Source organism: Perognathus longimembris, chromosome 2, assembly GCF_023159225.1.
Source record: "Perognathus longimembris pacificus isolate PPM17 chromosome 2, ASM2315922v1, whole genome shotgun sequence".
Lineage (NCBI taxonomy): Eukaryota > Metazoa > Chordata > Mammalia > Rodentia > Heteromyidae > Perognathus > Perognathus longimembris.
This window is the reverse complement of record NC_063162.1, coordinates 140233298-140257822: the sequence shown is the minus strand read 5'-3', so window position 1 is coordinate 140257822 and position 24525 is coordinate 140233298. Positions and strand designations below refer to the sequence as shown.

The following is a 24525-nucleotide window of genomic DNA, read 5'->3' as shown; positions in this document are numbered from 1 at the left end:
CAAGCACTCTTGCCACTAGGCCATATTCCCAGCCCTCAATTTGAGATATTTAGCTTCTCTTCTAACTGCCAGGCTGGAGGCTGGTTGAACCCCTGTTCCAATGTTCATTTTTCCAGGCGACACTAGAGACTTAATGAGTTTGAAGGTCTTCTTTGGACAGTGTGACTGTGCAAAAGACGCTTCGCCTCTATGATAGGCACTTTCCAACACTCTTACCCTTTCCATACGTTACATCTTTTATTAAGTGACTAAGAGACAGAATTCTAGAAGTCTCTGCAGGAACCCCTTTCATTCTTGTCTCACCAGTGAAGAATGCCATCTCTGGAAACAACACAAAATGAAAAAAACAACAGCCCTAGAGTGCTATGGTATGGATGCTGCGTTTTCTGTGTCAGCACCATCCCAGGAGCTTGCTGAAAACATACCTTCTTGGACTTTCCAATCCTACTAACCCCTCAGGGTTCTGGAAATGATAACAGACTCTGAAGATGGTCCTTATGCATATTAATGTCAGGGGATCGAGAGAGACAGGGGAGGAGGGGAAGGAGGAGATTTAAAGTGATGGTGTCTACCGTGGCACTGTCTCATGGACGAAAGAGAGATTACTTGGTAGATTGTGCTTTGGAGAATAAATCACGGGATTTCCTCCTCAGTCGTCTTTATCAGTGATGTGATTGTACCTGAACTTTGGTTCGGGATTTACAATGCTATTCTCTAGGTGCTGTAATGAAACTTGGATGAGTCATATCTGATGAGTTTAATTATGCTCCAAATCACCATGACAACCTCCCTTCTCCTTCATCCCTTCAGGTCTCCCCACTTTCCTATCAGGACTTGCTGACCTCTGAGACGTGCAGATCCAACTAGGGCAGGCTACAGGCCTTCCTTTGTTTTATCACAGACTCAAGGGGGTAATTTGCACTTTATTTCCTCATACTTTATCTCTCTGGTATGGAGAAAAACAATTGGTGACAAAGTGGTGAAATGCTAGGTAAGGCGAGACTGCTGTCTGAACACTGGACCCCAACCTTTTAACCTCTGTCTCTCTGTCTCTGTCTGTCTGTCTCTGTCTGTCTCTCTCTGTCTCTGTCTCTGTCTCTCTGTCTCTCTGTGTCTCTCTGTCTCTGTCTCTCTCTCTCTCTTCCCCCTGGCACAGCCTAGGAACTTAACCACCCTCCTTCCAGTATGAGAGCAACAGTAAGGATTCTGTAAAGCACTGTATGGTTTGCCAAGCAGATAATCATCATGCTACCACTTGAAGCAGGCGTGATTTTAGTCTTATTGGACAGAGGAGGATATTCAAGCATCAAGAGATGAAGTGACTCACCTATGTGGCACTGAACTTGCTCACCAAGTGTCATGAGAGACTCCAATAAATTTTTTTAAAAAAATTTATTATTAAACTGACGTACAGAGAGGTTACAGTTTCATACGTTAGGCATTGGATCCATTTCTTGTACCGTTTGTTACCTTGTCCCTCATTCCCCCCTCCCCCTCCTCCTTTCCCTTTCCCCCCATGAGTTGTTCAGTTCATTTACACCAGTTTTGCAAGTATTGCTTTTGTAGTTGTTTGTCTTTTTTTACCCTGTGTCTCTCGAATTTGGTATTCCCTTTCACTTTCCTAGTTCTAATACCAGTATACACGGTTTCCAATGTACTCAGATAAGATACAGAGATAGTGTAGGTACAACCACAGGAAGGGGATACAAGAGGATCATCAATAATAAAAGCTACAGTTACACATCGCATGTTGAAAGTAGTTATAACAGTGATATAACAGTCATATCCATAACATGGAGTTCATTTTACTTATCTTATGTGTTCATAAGGGTATAGCTATTGGGCTCTTGTGATCCTCTGCTGTGACTAGCTGTAAGGGAGACCATAGAGAGACTCCAATTAATTATTAACATGAAAATTTCAAGCACTGTGTTCTTAATGTAAATCTTGTTATCAGTTATTATCACAAACACCTATTGCAATTTGGTCCCCTGACATTGTAGTCAGAATTCTGCCCCTTTGGTGAACTCCAAGGGTGCTTCCCCAGTATTTCCTCATTCCAAGAATGTGGTACCACCCTTCCCAGCTGGAAGCCATCTAGAACCAATGATAGATAGCAAAGCCCTGAGCAGCTCTATAGTACTATATAAACCTAGATATTAATATTACATCCTGTGTCTGGCCCCCCACCCCACCAGGGACCCACTCCAGTGCCTTTGTCAGCCAATCTCTCCACCAAAACCAAACTAACACATGTACACAAACACACACACACACACACACGCACACACGCACACACGGCACCAGTCTTTCAGACTCGTTCTAGATGCTTTTCTAAGATGGCGACCATCAACATTTCAGCCCTTCTTGGAAAGCATGCAAGCCATTGTTGTGAAGGAAAATTATCCTCTCCCTTCTATCTATCCCCATGTAGGGCAGGGGTGGTGAAGGTCAAGGGAAGTGGGGTTAGTTGGGGGAGATACTGCTGTGTTTTCTCTGAGTTGTGAAGAGGATCGTGGAAATTGATATTTAGATTCTAGCCCATCTGCAGGCTCAGTCTGGCCATAGGATGGTCACAGGAGCCTGGGTGTTGATGGGATATGGTGGAGATAGGAGAAGGAACAGGTTGAAATGCAACGGGAGGGGCCATTGCCAATGTATCTGGGACAAGGGGAAGTATAATACATAGCTAATGTTAACAGACAGCATATCAGAAGTGACGAGGCATCATCGGAGCCCTTTGTCTACATCACATCTCACAAAACAAAAACAAAATAAAGAATGGAAGAGAGATATTGGCTTTACAATAATACTAGAAAAATGAGCGTTTTCTTCAAATTTTACCTGCGTTCTAAGAAAACATATTATTATTATAAAGGTAATATATAGAATTATGTCTCATAAGTCAGGTAATGAGCACGTTTCTTTTGGGATAATGTCACTCCTTCCCTTGTTCTCTCTGTTTTTTCCTCCCATTCTTTCCACATAGTGTCCAGTAAGTACCACCATTGCATTTATTCACCTTTGCTCCTCCACTTCTGTGCCCCCTTACCCTCCCAAAGACAGATAAATGAACGAACAAGACAAAAAGAAATGCCACAACAAAGAAAAAAAGACCTCTTGTTTCCACTTCCTGGAGTTCATTTCAATGAACATTATTTTATATGATCAGGTGCACATAGGAATGTGCTTTTGTGTTCCTCCCTTAAGAGACCAAAGTATCCTTTGGTCTTACTACATGCGAATGCATAGGATCCTGTATAATTGATCATATCCTGGTGTGTTTTGTATCTAGCTTCTGCAGATGAGAGAAAACATTTTAGCTGATTTTTTTAAAAATTAAGTTTGATTTTTGGATCAGCATACATTAACAATACAGAGTTTCATACATGCATACAATATACTGCATGCTGTGTTCACCCCGCTATTATAATCATAGTTCTCTCTTCCCTCCTGTCATTTTCAACAGGTTTCAGTATGCTATCCTCATATCCTCCTCATCATCATTCTAATTCTTGCTTCTACAAATGAACACAAAAACCATATCATTTGACTTTTTGGGGGCTTGACTTATCTCATTCAATATGATGATTTCCAATTCCATCCATTAGAAAGATAAGTTTTCAAAATGATTAGTAGTACCAGTGAAAGCAACTCATCCAATTACTACATTCTGGGATTCAGCTCCAAGAGCCATGCATCAGTTGTTAACCCTTAAACACCACCATGAGTGCTTCAAGGAGGTAGACACTGTGCATCTCGCTCTGTATATCAGACTGCTGGAGGGGGCAGGGAGCACATCTAAAAATGGGTCCCAAACTTTTGTGTGATAAGAAGGAGCCATGAGAGCAAAGGTCTGGAATTGCCCATGGTTTCTGGGACACAAAGGGATCTGGCAACCCAGATTTTAGATTGTGCAACTCTCAACAATAGGGTCATAATTTGTTGGGGAATATGAAATATGGAGCTGTGTGTGTGTGTGTGTGTGTGTGTGTGTGTGTGTGTGTGTGTAAGAGAGGAGGGCTGTAATCTGGGGCCTGGGGAGGATTCTCTGGGGCTAGTGTTGAGAATGGTACCCACTAAGGCTGTCCACTGAGCTCTGATGGTTCCACATCGCATCCAGTAGCTGACTTTCTCCTCCTGGCTTTGTATCCATCCCCCAGGACTGACCTTGGGTATCTCCTGCTTTCCTCTGTTGCTACCTGCCTCAAGTTTCAGAGTCTGCCTTGGGGCCTGGTAGGAGCTCCTTGAAATTGGACCCAACAGGGCCTATTGTTGCTTCTGGGGCTGGGAATATGGCCTAGTGGCAAGAGTGCCTGCCTTGTATTGTTGCTTCTATATGGATTAAGGTCCATGTGCTAAAAAGGCCTGGCAGGGCCAGAGAGGAGGGTCTCGGGAGTAGCCACGCCCCCCCTCACCTCCTCCCGTGCTTCCTCTCTCCAGGCTGCCCATTCTTCAGGGCGGGACATTTGCGTTTGTGGCTCCCTCTCTGGCCATGCTTTCTCTCCCGGCCTGGAAATGCCCAGAGTGGACACTCAACGCCAGTCTGGCAAACACCAGCTCTCCTGAGTTCACAGAAGAATGGCAAAAGAGGATCCGAGAGGTAAGGGGACCAGAAAGCCAGTGGGGGGTCACAACAGTGGTGCCTGAGTCGACTCATTTGGTGACCCGGGCTGGTATAGGTAGGACAGACATGGACTTTCAGAGTTCTTACATCTAACATTCTAGTCCCTGTGGGTGAGGAAGAGGGATGGGAGAGACAGAGGGAGGGAGGAGGGAAGGAGGGAGGGAGGAGGGGAGGAGGGAGGGAGAAAGAGAAGGAGGAGGAAGAGGAGGAGGGGAGGAGAAAAAGAAAGAAGAGAAAGAAGAAGAGGAGGAGGAAGAGGAGGAAAAAGAGGAGGAGGAGAGAGGGAGAGAATTTCTATAAGAAAATACAAGAGGGACATTTCAGGGTGTCACAGTGCATTGAAGAACACAAAACAGAGTGATGGGAAAACAAGGGGTGGACCACTGGGAGGAAACTATGGGGAGAGTGACAAGAGGTATTCTTGGAAATTTTCTTGCGTTATGCACAGAGAAAGAATGTAAGTGAGAGAGACATCTGTATTTCCTTTAATACATTTGCTGTTTGTTGCTGTGTTTGGGGAGGTGTAGAGTCGCCTAAAGCAGGACTTAGCAAATGATGATTCCTGGACCAAACCCTAGCCAGGGCTTGTTCTTGTACTGCCATTCAACTAAGAGTGATTATTTATTTATTTATTTTGTTGGTTGTGGGGCTTGAACTCTGGTGCTGTCCCTGAGCTCTTCAGCTTGAGGCTAGTGCTCTATGACTTGACCCACAGGGCCACTTCCGGTTTTCTGGTGTTTTGTTGGAAATAAGAGTCTCATGGACTTTCCTACCCAGGCTAGCTTTGAACTGCAATCCTCAGATCTCAGCCTCCTGAGTAGCAAGGGTTACAGGCATGAGTCACTGACACCTAGCTAAGAGTGATTTTTATAATAGTTTTTTTTTTAGTTTAAAAGAAAAGTATATGGCAGGAAACACATGTGACTCACAAAATCTAAAGTATTTGCTCTCTGATCTTTTATACAAACAAGTTTGCCTAGAATACAGGCCCAGTTCCTCTTACCTACATCTAAGGTTATCTCCATTCTTTCCCCTCACATTACTTCCAAGAGTCTAACTTAATGAACCACGAATCCAGTTCTATCTGTGGCATTTTAGCTCCCTCTGTTGGTCAAATATTTTCTCCCAGCGCTGTGAATGAAAGTTCTTTGCAGTCTCACACTGTTTTTATGAACTGATGGGATGGTTTTATTCACTGAGTCTGTGAAAACATGGTGGACTCTCCGTGTCCTACTGAACTATACTTTCCCACACGCATCTTAAGTCTGGAAATGACTCATGGTCCACAGACCAAACGGATACCCTGGGACTAGTCTGAGACAAAAACAATGTGAACATTGGCACCCACAGGCGTGCAATGACTCCCTGGATTCAAGAACCAAGGAGAGAGGGAAAAGCGAATACTGGTTGTTTTTGAAGTCTTAGTGGTTGTAGAAAAAATAAAGAGGGAGGGCTGGGAATGTGGCTTAGCGGTAGAGTGCTTACCTAGCATGCATGAAGCCCTGAGTTTGATTCCTCAGCACCACATATATAGAAAAAGCCAGAAGTGGCGCTGTAGCTCAAGTGGTAGAACATAAAGGAGCCAGGAACAGTGCTCAGGCCCTGAGTCTAAGTCCCAGGACTGTGGGAAAAAAGAAAAAATAAAAAGAAAGAAAAAGAGAGAGAGAGAGACCTATAGGAAGAGACAGTGAGTTCAGTTCTCAATACATTGCACTCACCTTGCAGCGCCATGGTAGTTGTAAGCTATACAGAGCCCAATACAAAAATAATGAACAAACTCTAGTCTCAAGTGTACGTCTGATCTTGAAACTATGGCAAAATGCTCACGTGGAAATTATGTTGATGGAGGCTGAGGAATTAGATCCAGATAAAAGATCAAAGTTTAATAGTGGGCTAGCGGGGGATCCTGGAAAGGCATCCCTTCAGTGAACGGAGGTCTACAATCATCTACCCCCTCAGCCCAGAGAATCCCGAGGAAGCCCTTTCATTCTGCTCAGGGGTCTGTGGGAAGTGTTGGAACAGAGATTTGCATGAGAAATAAACCCTCCCACTCTGCAGTCTGTGGAGGAAAACGTGTCATGCTCAGAAGTTAGAAACTGTTCCAGCAGCGAAATACTCATGGTTCTCAGCAGAAGAAAATGTAAGATCACACTGTCCAGGGACTTGCATCTTCTGAAGGAGCTAAAATCCCACCCCCCCCCCACCCCCACTGAAATAAATAAGCAATCTCGGGCTGGGAATATGGTCTAGTGGCAAGAGTGCTTGCCTTGTATACATGAAGCCCTGGGTTAGATTCCCCAGCACCACCTATATAGAAAACGGCCAGAAGTGGTGCTGTGGCTCAAGTGGCAGAGTGCTAACCTTGAGCAAAAAAGAAGCCAGAGACAGTGCTCAGGCCCTGAGTCCAAGCCCAGGACTTGCAAAAACAAAAAACAAAACAACAACAACAAAAAAACAAAACAATCTCCCCAAAGCCAAACTCACAATAAGTTTCATTTCACACCAAGAAACACAATGTATTGTGCAGGGAAAGTCAGCAGAAAGGAGAGATTATCCATTTGAAAGGGTTCATTAGACTTAAATTCACTTAACAGGATCAAGAAGCAACAGGAATTACGAGAAGAAGCTATAACAAAGGGGAACAGGGAAATTTACGAATAAAACAAGTAGAACTTCAGTAATGTGTGTGTGTGTGTGTGTGTGTGTGTGTGTGTGTGTACCCCGACGTGCTCACGCACTGGTCCTCGGCAGCACGCGTGTGCTTGCTCCTAGCAAGAGGAAGTGGGACAGCAGGGGAAAAAATAAAATAAAATAAAAATAGCTGCAAGATGGTCCACACCGCGCCCGAGGATGTGTTACGAGTCGCTGGCGTCGCGACGATGATCCCTAAAGTCGTTCTGAAGCCCATTTCCTGCAAAGTTTCATATTAAGTCGAGATGTCCCAGCAGGCGGTTGGAAATGCAGGCTCCCTCTTCCTTTAGCTCCTTTGGGTCCCTGCGGTGGGCGTGGCCACTGGTGGTGGGCGGGGCCTGCGTGGCGAGGCGGGGCCTGCGCGGTGGGCGTGCCCACTGCTGTTGGACTAGGCCTGCGGTGGGCGTGTCCTCTGTTGGCGGGCGTGTCCTGTGTGATGGGCGTGGCCTGAGCGGTGGGCGTGGCCGGCTCTGAGTTTTCCTCTTGCCCTTCAGTTGCAGGGTGCAGTCATGGTTGCTTCCTGTGTCCAGATGCTGGTCGGCTTCTCGGGCCTCATTGGCTTCCTGATGCGCTTCATCGGCCCCTTGACCATTGCCCCGACCATTTCCCTGGTGGCCCTGCCTCTCTTTGACTCTGCAGGCAATGATGCTGGAGTCCACTGGGGGATTTCCTCCTTGTAAGTGCTCTTCCCCCCCCCCCCAACCCCCGACCCTGGGGAGGGGGGAGGAGGAGGGCCGGCTCAGTGCTCCTTGCTGGGTGATAGTCCCTAAGGAATGGTGGACATCCAGGTTATTAGCAAACGATTGTGATTGACGAATACTCTGTTGTCACTAAAATACTTTTAAGAAATGGATATTGCTTCTTATAATTCATAATTACTGTTAATTATTTATAATCTTACTAATATACTCGTAGGTAATGAATTAATCACAAGCAGTGTATAAATAGATGTAGGGTTTACACAAGTTTTCTCTGTGTGTGTGTGTGCATGCACACTTGCATTGGTACTGGGGCTTGAACTCAGGGCCTGAGTGCTATCTCTTAACTTTTTTATTTTTATTTTTTGGCCAGTCCTGAGGCTTGGACTCAGGGCCTGAGCACTGTCCCTGGCTTCTTCCCGCTCAAGGCTAGCACTCTGCCACTTGAGCCACAGCGCCGCTTCTGGCCGTTTTCTGTATATGTGGTGCTGGGGAATCGAACCTAGGGCCTCGTGTATCCGAGGCAGGCACTCTTGCCACTAGGCTATATCCCCAGCCCGAGAGACTTTTTTTTTTTGCACTGAACTTCCATCCTCAATTCTCAGTCGACTGAGTAGCTAGGATTACAGGCACAATCCACTGTTACCCAGCTCCAGGGAGAGAAAGAATAGCCCTAACCCTCAAACACATTATAGCTTGTGAGATGGGACTGGGGTCTGAGAGCCAGTGATACCAGAAGACAGCCATGGGGAGCTGTGTGTGTAGAGGAGGGAAACAGTTAGATAGTCTCTGATTTAAGTCTCATTGGCTCTAACTGTCCACAGCTTATTTCTGTCTGACCACCCAGAACAATTGTACCCTATCCCACTAGCCCTCCTCCGTCACCAACAGCTCCCTACAGAGATGGTGCGGCCCCTTCCCAGAGATGGCAGGGCTCTCTACTTGTCCTGTCCACAGGAGCCACTGGTCCCAGGGATGCCTAATGGCTCAGCTCCCTGGCCCCTCCCCACTGCCTGATGAACCCCGCCCCTCCCCCCATGAGTCCAGCCCAACAGGTCAGGTGCCTTTGTTTCTGTTTCAGAACCATCTTCCTCATCGTGCTGTTTTCTCAGTACCTGAAAAACATTGCCATACCCGTGCCTGTCTATGGAGGAGAGAAGAGGTGTCACACTTCTAAGTTCTACCTGTTTCAGATGTTCCCTGTAAGAACCATCCCTCCCCATCTTCTGCTCCTAGTTGTTGGCTCACCCCGAGTGGGCAGAGCAGCCTCCCTGTACCCAGGGGACCCCATATCAAAAGGTCCCCAATCTATGACGGTCTTGTCTCAAAGGCCGGAAGAGGCCTGAGATGTGTGTGGGGTAGGACCCCTGGGTATCAGTGTGGGACAAGCTTCTCGTGTTCCCTGCTGTTTGTCCTCAGAGCAAGGGGCTGCAAGAGACAGCCAGGTTCACCTCCAACAACAAGCCGAGGGCTCAGCAGCTTAGATCAGAGTCTTCCTCAGCTGCATCTGGGAAGTTCCTAAAGGCCCCTTTTCAGAGAGGCCTCTGTTGAACTCACTCTGTTCTGTTACATAGGTGTTGCTATCAACCACATAGATAGGCCTACAGGTGTAACTTAACAGTCTTCTACTTCTTGTAAAAAACAAAACAAACCCAACTCTGCCATAGCAATCTTACTGTGCCCTCAACAACTCCACAGGCCAGTGATTCTAAAATTCAGAATGCATAAAAAACACCTGAGAAATGTACCCAAAATGTAAAGAGCTCTGGGGTCCCACCACCAGAGACGTAGAATATACTCATCCGGGGAACCCTCACTGTTAGAAACTCTGTTTTAGGTTCTGCAGAGCGATGATTACAATTCTAGGGTAGAGATGGGGAAACTGAGGCTCATAATGTTTGCTCCCAGGTCGTGTGAACAGCAAATAGAGAAGAGAACCACCTTGTAACCTGGGTGTCCCAGGCTTGTTGTACGGGATGAGCTTAGACTCAGGGCCTGAGCACTGTCCCTGGCTTCTTTTTGCTCAAGGCTAGCACTCTGCCACAGTGGCTTGGAGCTTATGCTTCCATTTCCAGCCCGTGGCCTTGAGCATGAGAACGCAGCCGTGCACAGCTGGTTCCTGTTTTCACCAGCAGGGTTAGCAACCCAGCTGGGCCTCACCTCAAAAGGGCTGTTGGGGTAAGAAGCATGAAGAGTGACCCCCCCCTCCCCTCCGACAGGTGCTGCTGGCTCTCTGCATCTCCTGGCTCATCTGCTTCACCCTCACGGTCACCAACACCTTCCCATCAGTCCCCACGGCCTATGGGTATCAGGCCCGCACAGACACCAAAGGCAGCGTACTGAGCCGGGCCCCGTGGTTTCGCTTCCCTTACCCAGGTAAGGAGAAGATGTATGCTCTTTCTTGATTGGGACACGTGTCTACACGGTCCACGGCGCTTAGTGCACTGGCTGGAGTGTTGAAGAGAGCTGAGCAGGGATTGACAAGGAGGGCCAGGCCCAGGGAGACAATGTCTGACTCAGAAGGGGCATTCTCAGGCCTTCCCCTGAGCTGGGCTACATTCCTGGTCTTCTACCATCTTGTCCAGGACCCATAGACTTGGGGGGGAGAAGAGGGAAGGAGAGGTGGAGAGGAGAAGGGAGCCAGGAGAGAGACAGAGACAGAGAGAAACTGACCCTGACCTCCAGATAGACCTTTGATCTCATGGATTCAGTGGGTTTAACAGAAAGGAGGCCGTAGGATGAATTGCGTATTTCTGTGGAGACCAGGGCACCTCTTTGATCGCTTCTGATCTCTTCATCCTATGGTTCACGGAATAAATATAGACAGGGCTGGAGGAGGGCTGACCAGGTCTCAGAGACTGCCCGAGGCCTTCCAAAAGGATCTCAGCTTCCTTTGGGAAGAGGCCTCATTTCTGGCTTTCTGTTTGTTTTGTTTTTGTTGCCAGTCCTGGGGCTTGAACTCAGGCCCTGAGCACTGTCCCTGGCTTCTTTTTGCTCGAGACTAGCACTCTACCACTTGAGCCACAGCACCACTTCCAGCTTTTTTCTATATATGTGGTGCTGAGGAATCGAACCCAGGGCTTCGTGTATATGAGGCAAGCACTTTACCACTAGGCCACATTCCCAGCCGCTCATTTCTGGCTTTCTGTACACAAGTTCTGGCCATCTGACTCACTCTCAGAGAACACTGGCAGGACACCGCCTTTGGGCTGTTGTGAGCGATTGTGCCAAGTCTTTACGCCTCTCCAGAGACCCCCCGAAAGGAAGTGACTTCGGCATTAGCACCTTCCTCTCACCATCCATTCCCCCTGTGCTTTATTTCCAGGGCAGTGGGGTCTCCCCACCATCAGCCTGGCGGGGGTCTTTGGGATCATTGCCGGGGTGATATCCTCGATGGTGGAATCTGTGGGTGATTATTATGCCTGCGCCCGGCTGGTGGGGGCCCCGCCCCCTCCGAAGCACGCCATTAACCGCGGCATTGGCATCGAGGGCTTCGGCTGCCTGCTGGCAGGAGCCTGGGGGACAGGGAATGGTACGACCTCCTACAGCGAGAACGTCGGGGCGCTGGGCATCACCAGGGTAAGGCTGCTGAGGGCGGCTTCAGGGGCCGGGCGAGGATCCTGCATCTGCCATGCTAGAAGTTTCTTTTCTGTTTCTGCAAGAGCCAGTCATCAGAAAGTTATGGGGGGGTGGGTCTCAGGAGGCTGAAATAGAGTAGTGGACAGGGCTGGGTTCCTCTCCGGAGGCTCTGAGGGCGTGGGGGGGGGCACTGCCCGGCCTTTTAACTCCATTACCTGCCAAGTCTCTTCTTTTTGCCATGCATGGCATCGCATTTGCAATTTCGGAGGTTCTTTGCAGAGGTCATGACTGTAGTTTCTGCACTTGACCTCTGATTGTGGCAGTTCCACTGGCAGAAACTCTTCTCTGCCACGGACAGGCACTGGTAGCTTTCTGAAGACGAAAGGAATTCATGACTAGCCGGGCCCTTGGTGGCTCACACCTGTCATCGTAGCGATTCTGGAACCTGAGATGGAAGGCTCACGGTTCAAAGATAGCTGGGGTAGAAAAGTCTGTGAGGGTCTTCTCTCCATTTAACCACCGAAAAGCTGCAAGTGGAGCTGTGGCTCAAGTGGTAATATCACCAGCCTTAAGGGAAAAAAGCCAAGTGAGAACATCTTTAATCTGTAGGCCACATGGCTCCTAAGGACCTTTCTAAAACCCACTTATTGGACTCTGTTTACAATCTCTTTATGAACTTGTGTTTTCTATAGTGAAACTCTCCTCCTCTACCTCCCTCACTGGTTTGTTAAAGGCTCCCTCCAAGACTCTGGGGGGTGCAGCCTGGTGGTTCACCTTTGTAGAGTCCATCTGTCTGTCCACCTCCTGCTCTGTGACCTCTACCACAGCCCAAGCTAACATCCGTGATTCAGCACCCCAGCCTACAGCAAGCGCTGTGACCCATGGCACCGGGGACTCAGAGTGTAAGAGCCTTTTAGTGCAGATGAGGTGAGGTGAGTATTTTCCCCCTGGAGGGCTTCTGACCCACACAGAAATGTAGCTACCTAAGTATGAGGCAGCAAAGGCTGCTTTTTCCACTAAAGGGAACAAATTTCGTGCAGAACAGGAAACAAATATGTCTTTGTGGGCCCTTGAGAGGAGAGGAAAAGAGCAGGCAATAAAGGCACTACAATTCAAATAAGTAGGTTAGATTAACTTGGAAGGAAGCACCAGGGACGAAGACCACTGGCTTTTTATGGACTTACTCTCCCCCTAGTGGCCGGCGTAGGTATTGCTTTGCAATTCAACTTTGGTTCTCTCCGAGTGTGGGTGAGTATCTGGCTGAAAGTCAGATGTCAATCCTGAGTACCTTCCCTTCCCCTCCTCCCCCCAAAAGGGTCTAGGGCCGCATGCTGAGCATGTGTGGAAATAGGATTGGGGGATGACTGCCATACTTCCCAGACCATCAGCATAGCCAAAGGGCATTGGTTGAGCCTGGCAAATCAGTCTGCTGTGCTTGAAGTCATGCCTTTGTTCCCATAATTAATTGTCAAGATTAGAGGCAAAGCAAGATGTCATTTTGATGCCGCAAGACTGTCTAATAAAAGCAGCTAAGTCAATAAGACCTGAGATTGGAAAGAGATAAAACAAGCAAAGGCATAATCTGCTACTTCGTTGCTGCATAAAAAAGACTTCAATAGACATTGAAGTATCTCTAAAAGACTTTCATTGTGGTAAAAAGCACAAAACATCACATATGGCATCATAACCATGTTTCATGTATGGGTCACAGTGTTTAGTCTGTTCGCTTTGTTGTACCACAGATCTGCAGAGAGAGAGAGAGAGAGAGAGAGAGAGAGAGAGAGAGAGAGTGTGTGTGTGTGTGTGTGTGTGTGTGGGTGTGTTGTTGGTCCTCAAGGCTAGAACTTAGGGTCTTTTTTCTCAAGGCTAGTGCTCTACCACTTGAGCCACAGATCCATTTCCAGATTTTTGGTGGTTACTTGGAGATAACAGTCTCACAGACTTTCCTGCCTGAGCTGGCTTTGGACTGTGATCCTCAGATCTCAGCCTCCTGTGTAGCTGGGATTATAGGCGTGAGCCACTGGGGTTGGGCATCCAGAAGTTTTTTTATCTTGACAAACTGCGAGTACATTACTGTATCTTTTAAGGCTAGATGTGGACACACAGGGATGAGAAACAGATTCAAGAGCAATCTACATTCACTCACAGAAGTCTCATGATGTGAAGAAGCACATTTGTGGGACAGCCCTAATTTTTATAGAATACCTCAAAGTCAGAACTCTGCTTTTAAGACTTAAAACCTTAGGTCCATAGGAAAATGGAATGAGCAGTGAATTCCTGCTACACAAAGGCCAAACACAGTGACCGGAAGCAGGGCCTGTGGGGCGTCTGACCCCCTGGTGCCCCTGTCCTGGGTGCTACAGGTGGGCAGCAGGATGGTGATTGTCGCCGCGGGCTGCGTGCTGCTCCTGATGGGTGTGTTTGGGAAGATCGGGGCAGCGTTTGCCACCATCCCACCCCCGGTGATCGGAGGCATGTTTCTTGTCATGTTCGGTGTCATCAGCGCCGTGGGCATCTCCAACCTGCAGGTGAGAAAGGCCAGGCACCCCTAGAATAAAACGGCAGCACTGCCCTCCTGAGAGGGCCCCCGTGGGGGTGGGGGTGGGGGAGCTCCAAATGCACGGAAGAAACCGACAGAGGCATCTAAACGCGGATGGAGGGGAACAGCTGCGGTAACGGGGGATGGTAACGCCGGCCTCTGGGGTTTTGCTCCCGCAGTACGTGGACATGAACTCCTCTAGGAACCTCTTCGTCTTTGGCTTCTCCATCTACTGCGGGCTCGCCATTCCAAACTGGGTGAACAAAAACATGGAGAAGCTGCAGACGGGTGAGTGCTCTGTGCCTCTAGACAGTCGCCCTCCCCTGGGCGTGAACAGAGGCGACTTGGGTCCCCAACCTGTCCGCTCCTCTCCCTCTAGGGATTCTTCAGCTGGACCAGGTCATCCAGGTGCTCCTGACCACAGGCATGTTTGTCGGTGGCTTTCTGGGCTTTCTCCTGGACAACACCATCCCAGGTAGGACGCACCTGTGAGCTGGTGGAGTGGGTTGGTGGATTGGGGATTGGGCCACTGGAAGAGCCGTGGGCCTTGGGTCTCCCTCCTGAGAGGATAAGGAAAGGTCTGTATTAGTCATTGAAGGCAAACATCCCCAACCAGAATTCTCTCGTGGACCCTTCTGGAGGCTGGAAGTCTGAGATCAAGATGTAGGCAGGTCTGGTTCCTCCCGGGCTCTCCCTCCGTAGCTTGAGATGGCTTCCCTCTCCCCGCATCTCCACCTGGCTTTTCCACTGAGCCCCTGCCTTCTAGGGTCTCCCCACACATTCTAAAGTTTCTTTCTCACAAAGATGCTGGGCAGACTGGGTCAGGGCCCACCCCGAAGGCCTTTGGGCTTACCTCTTTCAAGGCTCTATCTATATTTGCTCCAAAGACAAGCCCGGGCATATCTTGAGGCCCCAGGGGTTAGGGTTTCAAGTAAGAATTGTGAGGGGACAAGTTCATGGCAGAGTCCTAAATTAGGGAGATACATCCAAAGCAAAAGGAAAAAAAAGAGAAAGAAAGAAAGGCACGCTGGGCTCCTTTAAGTCCTACAATCTAATTGGCAAGAGAAATGAGACCTATTCATTATTCATTATTCATTCATTCATTCATTCATTCATTCACATTGGCAAGAATCCGCTGAGCATTGGCTATGTACATAGGGAAGTAACACATGTCTTTGCCTTCAAGAAATGCACAGAGACACACAGGTGGCAATGGTGGAGGGAGGGGGACGGAGGGGAGGGGGGACACCCCGGGCTAGGCGTGGAGAGGAGGTTTTACCAGTGCGTCAGGTGGGATTGAGGGTCACCAGTCTTGCCGTCGCGCTGTCTTGCTTCAGGAAGTCCGGAGGAGCGAGGCCTCCTGGCTTGGGCCCAGACCCAGGAGGACGCTGGGGAGACGGTGCCGGCCTCGGCGGTCTATGGCCTTCCCTGGGGGCTCGGCACCGCGTTCTGCGCATCCCGCTGCACCCAGGTCCTTCCCTTCTGCCCGGAGCTGGACCACCGTGCGACAGGCGAGGTGGGCGTGAGCCGGTCCACCCTGTGCTCCGAAGCCTCCTCCGGAGAAGGCCTGCAGAGGGTCAGAGAAAGTCCTTTGTGAGAACGGGCCCCTGCCTCCCTCCCTGGCTCTCCTGGCATGGCCAGCCCTGACCACTCACCCATCGGCCCACCCAGAATGTCAAGTCCCTGCCCAAGGCACTGGGGGCACCAGCCACACCGGGTGTGACCACCATGGTGGTCAAGACACAAAGGGTGAAGATCCTGGGCTGGAGGCTCTGTCCTGGCCGCTGCCGCGGGTCTCGGGCATGGCGGCAGCTGCACTGGGCTTGGCAGTCTTCGGATGGATTGGGGATGAAGAGGCCTGGGGTAGGGCAGGGAGAGGGTTGGGTGGTTTGCTGAAAGGTGGCACCAAGAGTTCTCTGCAAGAGACAGAGGCCCTGTGACCTCCCCATCCCTTCCCTGGGTCAGATGGATTGAGGCTCAGGAAATAAAAACATGCGATCCAAGGACACCCCTCTTCTTTCCTCGCCTCGGCCAGCTTCCCCCCCTCAGGGCTGGGCCCTCTTCTGCCCACAAGCTCTCCAAGTCCCTCCAGTCATCTAAGCCATCCATCAAGAGGGAGCGGTCCGGAAGACGCTGGGACCTCGGGTTTGTGGATGTCACTGCCCCTTCCGGTTAGAGCAGGCGTTTCCAATTCCTCAACACCACATCAACAGAAAAAGCTGGAAGTGGCGCTGTGGCTCAAGTGGTAGAGTGCTAGCCTTGAGCACAAAGAAGCCAGGGACAGTGCTCAGGCCCTGAGTCCAAGCCCCAGGACTGGCGGGGGGCGGGGGGGAATAAAGAACAAATCTGTAGGTCACCATGTTTGAGGCCCGCATGGTTCAAGCCTGTAAACCGAGCTACCAGAGAGGCTGAGATCTGAGGACTGAGCCAGCAGGGGCAGGAAAGTCCATGAGAGGTGTGTCTCCAGTTAACCACCAAAAAGCCAGAAGCAGAGCTGTGGCTCAAGTGGTAGAGCATTAGCCTTGAACAGGAAAAGCCGGGGGAAGATCTGAAGCCCTGAGTTCAAGCCCCAGGATTGGCACAAACAGATCACAGCGCAGAGGCCCATGGAGGTGCCAACGTTCCTTCCAGGGCTGTCATTGTCATTCACTTCTCCCAAGAGCACACTGTCCCAGGGTAGGGGGGGCAGTGGATGGGGGAGGAGGAGGGGTGGAGGGGGAGGGGGAAGGGGGAGCAGGAACTGAGACTTGACTTCAGGACCTGTGTGAAGGTTTTCTCCCGGTGGAAAAATCCGTGGGTGAAAAGCCACATATTCTAAGGTAATGATTTGCTGATAATGTTTCTAACCTTTCACTGTCAATATAAGTATTTTTTTGATTGATTTTTATAATGTGCATGGTCACCTCTTAGAAGACAGTCTGCAGTTAGCTTACAACACAACCTGGCAATTATTTTTATGTATTCAGTGTTAAGCCAGGCCTCAAAACAGCATTTGTTGGGTATTTATTTAATTTATATTTATTTTCCTTTATTGTCAAAGTGAAGTACAGAGGGGTTACAGTTTCATATGTAAGGCAGTGAGTACATTTCTTGTTCAACTTGTTATCTCCTCCCTCATTCCCCCCTCCCTCCCCCTGCCCCCAACCTATGAGTTGTACAGTTGGTTTACACCAAATGGTTTTTGTTAGGTCCTCTCCCTGAGGCTCCATGTAGATGCCCCCCACCTTATTAAGTCTCCACCCAGTTACCTGGGTAACCTGAAGACCTGGAGGCAGTTACCTCCCCTCTCCCTGAAGTCACATCCTAATCCACCTGGCCACACCCCTTGCCCATGCCCTAGATATAAGGCAGGGCTGGGTGGGGGTCTCTCTCTCTCTCTCCCTTCTCTCCGGCCATGGATCATCTTGGCTACAGGCCAGCAGTTCGGTAATAAACTTTCTTTCCTGCCTGAATACTGCGTGGTGTTCTCCTTTACCGGCTACCTACTTTAAAAACCTAACAGTTTTGTAAGTATTGCTTTTGGAATCGTTAGTCTTTTTATCCTTTTGAGGTGCCAGACTTTGAAGTCAGGTCCCACCACGTGAACCCCATTTTAGAATCGAACCCTGAGCCAATCAGATTTGTACCTGTGTTCTAATCTTGCTTGCACAGCTGATTGTTGTAACTTTGTTCTTTGCCTTTATAAGCCCTGTGTAATCACAGCTCGAGGCTCCCTCCTAACCTCCGCTGTGTCGGTGGGTAGGACGAGGCCCGAGTTGGCAGCTCGTTAAATAAAGCCTTGCCTTGCTTTTGCATTTTGGAGTGTCTGAATCTCGGTGGTCTTCTTGGGGGTGGTCTTGCAACTTGGCACAACATTTGGGGTTTCGTCCGGGATAGCCCCAGAGACCCCGAGATCCCAGACTCCGAAGGTAAGAAAACAGCGCTGTTCATTTGTCTTGTCCTGTAATTTGTCTGTTTGTCTGTTTTGCTTTTGCTTATACTTGTAGGGCGCGAGTCAGTTTGGTTTTTGGCCGGAACTGACCAGGAGGGCCTCCTAAATGAGACTCAACCCGCCCACCTTGTACTCGGGTCTACTCCTTCTGCACCCTTGCAGGAGGTTGTGGGCCAACTCAGGTCCACTCCTTCTGCACCCTTGCAGGAGGTTGTGGGCCAGCTTGGGAGATCTCCAACTCGTAGCTTTTCTTAAGCCTGTGTGTTTTCCTCCTTTTGTATTAATTGTTTTGTTTTTGTAGCCTTTTGGAAGAAATTTGGAAGTAAAATTGTCCTAAATAATTATTGCAAAGTGAGAAAAGGAGAATTATGGCTACCAAAATGTTTAATTGCCATTCCAGCTTCTTTGTAGGTTTTTTTGTAACAGTTTCTAGCAGGCCCACAGAGAAGCACAGGTGATTCCTACAAGTTTGTCAAGATCTAATACTGGCCCTTAATAAGTTCCAGGTAAGAGAGCATGCTTAAAAACTACTTCTGTGTGGACCACCTTGTTGCTTATAATTGGAGTAAAGTGGCCCCTTATAAGACTCATTGATCTGAATCTGCGGTTCGAAGCCAGCCCGGGCAAAGAAAGGTCCCTGTGAGAGACTTGTCTCTAATCAGCCAGCAGAGTGCTGGGAACGGAGTGGTGTGGAGCTCAAAAGTGGTACGGTGCTAGTCTTGAGCTGGAGAGCTGAGGGACAGCGCTCAGGCCCTGAGTCCAAGTCAAAAGTCACTCCTCCTGGGACAAAAGTGATGGAGCATCCAGAGGCAGTAAGCCACTGCTTGGATGACAGAGATGGTGTCAGATCCTAGAGTCACTACTGTTGGCCTTTCAAAAGTTAAAGCCGGGAAGTCCTAGAAGAATAGTTCATAAGCATGCCTTTCCAATGCCCATGTCTGTCTACTGGGCAGGAATTTACCAGTCATCTGTGATAGTGGTTAGTAAGGGTAAGTTTGTCAAATGAGAGGATAGATTAAAATCTCACCCCCCCACATTTACTCAAAGCCCTGACTGGCAGTGAGAATTTTAAGCTCATACATCTGTTTAGTAAAGAAAGCTTGTAGACCTGAGATTGTGTCTTTATTGAGATCTGTTAAAGGCCTGTCAGCTTGCCAATGCCCCCAATCAACAGATTACTAAAGGAGCTCGCCTCTGTGGGAATAGGCCAGGTGTGTATTGGGAAGTAGATTTCACAGAAATTACAAATATTTGCTAGTTTTTGTAGACACCTTTTCAGGATGGGTTGAAGCCTATCCAACAAAGCATGAGACTGCGAATGTAGTGGTTAAGAAGATCCTGGAAGAAATCCTACCCAGGTATGGCTTCCCATCCACCATTGGGTCAGACAACGGACAGGCTTTCGTCTCAAAAGTAAGTCAGGGAATAGCTGCAGCACTGGGGACGGGTTGGAAATTGTATTGTGCTTATAGACCCCAGAGTGCAGGACAGGTAGAGAAAATGAATTGGACTCTAAAAGATATGATTCTGCTTCTGTCCCTACCCCCCGTTTATTCAGACCAGGGGACTGAAATCCTAAGAACCACGGTGGAAGGAACCCTAGACGGCATCGCCACTTGGGTTCATTGCTTCCACGCCAGGCCAGCTGACCCCTTTGCCCTGGATGACAACTACCGTGGTGGAACATGGGAGGTCTCCAAGCACCCAACTCAGCCGATTTGCCTTCGCCTCAAGAAAAGAAAGTTAGACTGAATATTGTTATAATTTTCTTTTTGCCTTCTTTCCTTACTACCCTGGCTAGTGTTAATGTTATTTTGGCAGCTCACTCCAAAGTGAGGTGAATCCTGCAGTCCCTTGGTAAAGTAGACTAAGGTTATAGGTTCCTGGCTAGGTAAGGTCAACGCCCCTGAGTCAGCCTGAAAAAATTACAGAAGATGGATGATCTTCACCCATCAGCCCCCCTTTAAAACCGAGGGACCAGAGTTATTTTCGGATACTACTTTTGGCCCTACTGGCCCATGCCTTACCTCTATATCATCCCCTAGACGTGCAAGCCATTGAAATGGACAGAATGGAGCCATGATTGGCTCCCAAGGTACCAAAAAGAAAAAGGGAGAAATGAGGTGCCAGACTTTGAAGTCAGGTCCCACCACGTGAACCCCATTTTAGAATCGAACCCTGAGCCAGTCAGATTTGTACCTGTGTTCTAATCTTGCTTGCACAGCTGATTGTTATAACCTTGTACTTTGCCTTTATAAGCCCTGTGTAATCATAGCTCAAGGCTCCCTCCTAACCTCCGCTGTGTCGGTGGGTAGGACGAGGCCCGAGTTGGCAGCTCGTTAAATAAAGCCTTGCCTTGCTTTTGCATTTCGGAGTGTCTGAATCTTGGTGGTCTTCTTGGGGGTGGTCTTGCAACTTGGCACAACACTTTGTCTCTCAATTTTGGTATTCCCTTTCCCTTCCCTAGTTCTAATACAAGTATATACAGTATCCAGGGTACCAAGATGTGATACAGTGATATTTATTTATTTGCCAGTCCTGGAGCTTGAATCTAGGGCCTGGGCTCTGCCCCTGAGCTTCTTTTGCTCAAGGCTAGCACTCTATCACTTGAGCCACAGCACCACTTCTGGCTTTTTCTGTTTATGTGGTATTGAGGAATTGAACCCAGGGTTTCATGCATGCTAGGCAAGCACTCGACCACTAAGCCACATTCCCAGCCCTCAAAACAGCATTTGTTGTTCTTAGTGGTGGGATTTTTGTTGTTGTTGTTTTCATGTTATAGTTCCTGAAAAGTAACCTTCGTTTAAAAAGAAACAAACTTTACTAACAACCTGATTTAAATGAGCAAAAATGAGTACTTCCCTTTAGGCTAGTGAGGAGGAAGAACTTTTAATTCCAGGTCCTACGGGACACTCTTACTTGGCTTTTTCTCCTCAAGGCTTGTGCTCCGCCGCTTGAGCCACACCTCCACTTCCAGCATTTTGCTTGTTCATTGGAGAAGCTAGTCTCAGGAATTTTTCTGCCTAGGTTGGCCTCAAACTTGGCTCCTCCGGTGTTGGCTTTCTCAATAGTTAGGATTCCAGGTGTGAGCCACCAGCGCCTGGCATCTCTCTCCCTTTCTGTTGCTGGCACCTGTAATATGGAGGTCAGCTCTGGCCAGCGCCGTCACTGGCTGTCGAGGGGTGTCAGAGTGACTCCATCTCAGATTAGTTTGAGAGCAGAAACCGACTCCATCTTCACTAAGATCTCCCCTGCCCTATCCAGGGAAGTTTCCCTTCACTGTGATAAGATTGTGTAAACTGCTTGGTCACCTGAGTAGTGGAACATTCCAGGTTAAACCTGTGCCCTCCTGTGAGTAGGCGTGTCCGCCTGCATCATGTGAGCCCTGCCAAATCCGTGTGCCAAGTCTAACTAACATGATAGGTTGGTTCAAACAGTGGTTATGAGGCAGGTTGTAACCCCATTGGCCACCTGAGAGTTACTTGGCATGCTCTGTAAGTGTTGTAACCTCATTGGCCACCTGCGTGTGGCAGGTGTGACCATGTGGTGTTTGCCTTTATAACCCGACCCGGAGCATGGCCCAGGGCGCGCAGTCCCAGCTCCCGAGTCTGGGCTGTGACCCTGGCTGGTCAGTATACTTTTTACTTCCCCAATAAGTCCATCTTTTTACTTGAGACTGTCTCTGAGTGGTGGACTCTTGGAGGGATGGGGGATCCCTCCACCCTTGGACCCCACTACATTGTGGTCCCCTCCCTTGGGGGACCCCACTACAATGTACACATGCCTCTTTCTGTGTCCTCTCAGCCTGCCTCCCCAGAATCCTGATGGGCACCATGCTGACTGATGGAGAAAGATAACAGACACAGGACGATAGCGACTGATGGAGAGGCATCTTGGCAGGAGGAATGGAAAATGAGTACCATGTCACGAGGGTTTTATGCAGCAGATCCACCCTGGGTTGTGCCCTATCCCAGTAGGGTCCTGCAGGGGAAGGAGGGTAGCAGAGGTGACGGGCTGAGGCATAACAGTGGGGTCACCAACCCAGTACATGGCTGTGGAGAGAAGGGACACCCCAATAATCTGCTAAGCTCCTCTGTTCCCAGGGGCCTTTGGCATGTTGTCTTTAAGATAAAATCATAGCCCCAGACTGAACAGGACAAGGCTGTGGCCAAGGACAATGAGGCGGGGGCGGATGGCCACTGCCCATGCTTGTTGCTGAGGGCCCACCGTGTTCAGCCCTCTGTGAACACTTGTGTCTTCACTGGTGTCCTTAAGCCTTGGCCTGTTCCTGACTTGCGAGTGATGGGGGTGTTGGCCTAAATGCCATCTCTTTCCTTCTTTTCCAGTACTGTTCAGGCATCTCCCGAGTCCTCAGGCCCAGCTTTCCCAGCTGCCTGGAAAGCCCCCAGGCTTCCGCTGGCCGTGATCATTTTGTTAGCTGTACAGGGTGTGCAAGGTAGAACTCTGTTCTTGCACGCCCCCAGTCTCTGAAGTCTTTGAAGGTTTCAGAATTGAGGAGTTGGAGGGAGACAGGACTGGAGTCCTGAGACTTGTGAACCCCTTACAAAGTAGTAGGGGACTTAGAAGTGGAAAGAGCCCAACTAGTCATTCTCCCTGTACACCCAGCCCATATCAGGGATCACCAGAGAAATAGAAGCAATAGGATACACATGTCTGTGTATACACACGCAGGCACGCACACACACACATACACACAGATGTAAGGCAAGGCCTCAGGTTGTTATGGATGGTGGGGAGTGGGTGCCAATCTAACATGTGCTGTGTGAGCAGCCAAATTAGGAGGCGGAGTCCAGCAGTCTATTGGCAGAAGCTCTTATTTTGCTGAGAAGCTGTCTTTTGCTCTTAAGGCCTTCAATGGATTGAATGCATTATGGGATGATCAAAGTCGACAGCCATTAAATTTGCTGTCAGGAGACTCAACAGAGTTGTAAGAGTGTTAATTAAAAAATTTCATTCCCACCTAGGAATATCTTAACAGAATCAAAGTAAAATATGGAAAGGTATTTATATTAATAGTAATAATAGTTAAATGTATATGGAGACGCTCTCTGCCTTTGGTTTTCTTGATCTATTTTTTTTTGTTGTTGTTGTTCATGGGGCTTGAACTCAGAGCCTGGGTGCTATCTCTGAGCTCGTTTTGCTCAAGGCTAGCATTCTACCACTTTGAGCCATAGTTCTGCTTCCAGTTTTCTGGTGATTAATTAGAGATAAGAGTCGCAGGGGACTTTCTTGCCCAGGCTGCCTTTGAACTGAAGTCTTCAGATCTCAGCTAGGATTACAGACATGAGCCGCTGGCGCCTGGCTTCTTGGTCTACTCTTTTAATCACCATTCTACATACTCTTCTCCTTTTTAAAGAGATTTTTAAAAATCAATTTTATCATGAAGTAGTTGAACCCAACAGGCTATAATTGCATATGTCAAGTTATGAGAACAATGCCACCCCTCCCATCCTTCTCCCTGGTTCTTTTTTTTTTTTTAACAGGCTTGATTCACTTTATTATTCTTGTATAAAAATCCTATGTTGTAGCCATAGCTGGAGCCTGGGTCCTCTGCACAGAGACTCTGGTGTGGGTTTTTGTAAGATGGTCAGTGAATTCCTGATAAGGGGATTTGGTGAACATGGTCTCTTTCCAGAGGTCAGGGGTCGGGTAACTATAGGTCTTGGAGATGCCATCGAAAGTGGCCTTGGCAAAGCTGCCCGAGGTAGCAGTACAGCCCCTGGCTGAGGTGTAGCAGCCATCAACACCAGCCATCATCAACAGCTTCTTGGGGACAGGAGCTGAAAGGATCCCAGTGCCTCTGGGGGTGGGGATGAGTTGCCCCAGCACAGTGGCCTAGCACTTTGCACAGGATGGTGAGAGGCTGCCGATCTTGTTCTCCCAGTAGCCTCTCGGCACAGGGACGATGGAGAGCTTGGCCAGGATGATGGCCCTTCAGATGGTAGTGGCAAGCAACCTCCTTGGAGCACTTCACACCGAGACTCACATGGCCATTGTAGTCACCAATGGTGACAAATGCCTTGAACTTGGTGCGCTGGCCAGCGCGGGTCTGCTTCTGCACGGGCGTGATCTTCAACACCTGGTCCTTGAGCGACGCCCCCAGGAAAAAGTCAATAATCTCAGACTCCTTGATGAGTAGGGAGAAAAGATCGATCTCCTCCAAAGACTTGATCTTCACGTCCTTAACCAGGCGGCCTAGTTTGGTGACAGAGATCCATTCCTTGTCTTTGGCCTTGCCTCCATGAGCCCCGCAGCCACGACCCCGGCCTCTACCACGGCTGTGACCTCGACCCCGAAGGCCGCTACCGAAGCCTCCTCGGAAGCCACCCCGGCCTCCCAAGCCTGGCCCCCTGGGGACTCCAGGCCCTCCCGCTGCACATGGGTCATTGCCATTGGGTGTTTTCCCAGAGAAGAAGCCTCCCTGTTTGTTTTTTTTTTC

General features: G+C 49.0%; 1 protein-coding gene and 1 pseudogene across 1 annotated transcript; one reads left to right on the top strand and one right to left on the bottom strand.

Annotated features, from left to right (window-relative positions):
- The first annotated feature begins 4480 nt into the window (after window positions 1-4480).
- LOC125347176 (solute carrier family 23 member 1-like) lies at window positions 4481-15748 on the top strand. Its single transcript, XM_048340278.1, has 9 exons — window positions 4481-4603; window positions 7813-7994; window positions 9098-9218; window positions 10236-10392; window positions 11342-11595; window positions 13959-14123; window positions 14314-14422; window positions 14514-14609; window positions 15472-15748. The coding sequence occupies exons 1-9, from the start codon at window positions 4496-4498 to the stop codon at window positions 15729-15731; spliced, it is 1452 nt and encodes a 483-aa protein (XP_048196235.1). The 5' UTR covers window positions 4481-4495; the 3' UTR covers window positions 15732-15748.
- A 7855-nt stretch (window positions 15749-23603) lies between these two features.
- LOC125345879 lies at window positions 23604-24473 on the bottom strand (annotated as a pseudogene).
- Between the last annotated feature and the right edge of the window lie 52 nt (window positions 24474-24525).

What these genes read in the sequence shown, in the direction of transcription:
- LOC125347176 (XM_048340278.1), top strand. Translation starts at nt 4,496, where the DNA reads ATGCTTTCTCTCCCGGCCTGGAAATGCCCAGAGTGGACACTCAACGCC. An exon ending in GGCAAAAGAGGATCCGAGAG is followed by an intron (nt 4,604 to 7,812) that starts GTAAGGGGACCA and finishes CTTGCCCTTCAG; the next exon opens with TTGCAGGGTGCAGTCATGGT. An exon ending in ACCTGTTTCAGATGTTCCCT is followed by an intron (nt 9,219 to 10,235) that starts GTAAGAACCATC and finishes CCCCTCCGACAG; the next exon opens with GTGCTGCTGGCTCTCTGCAT.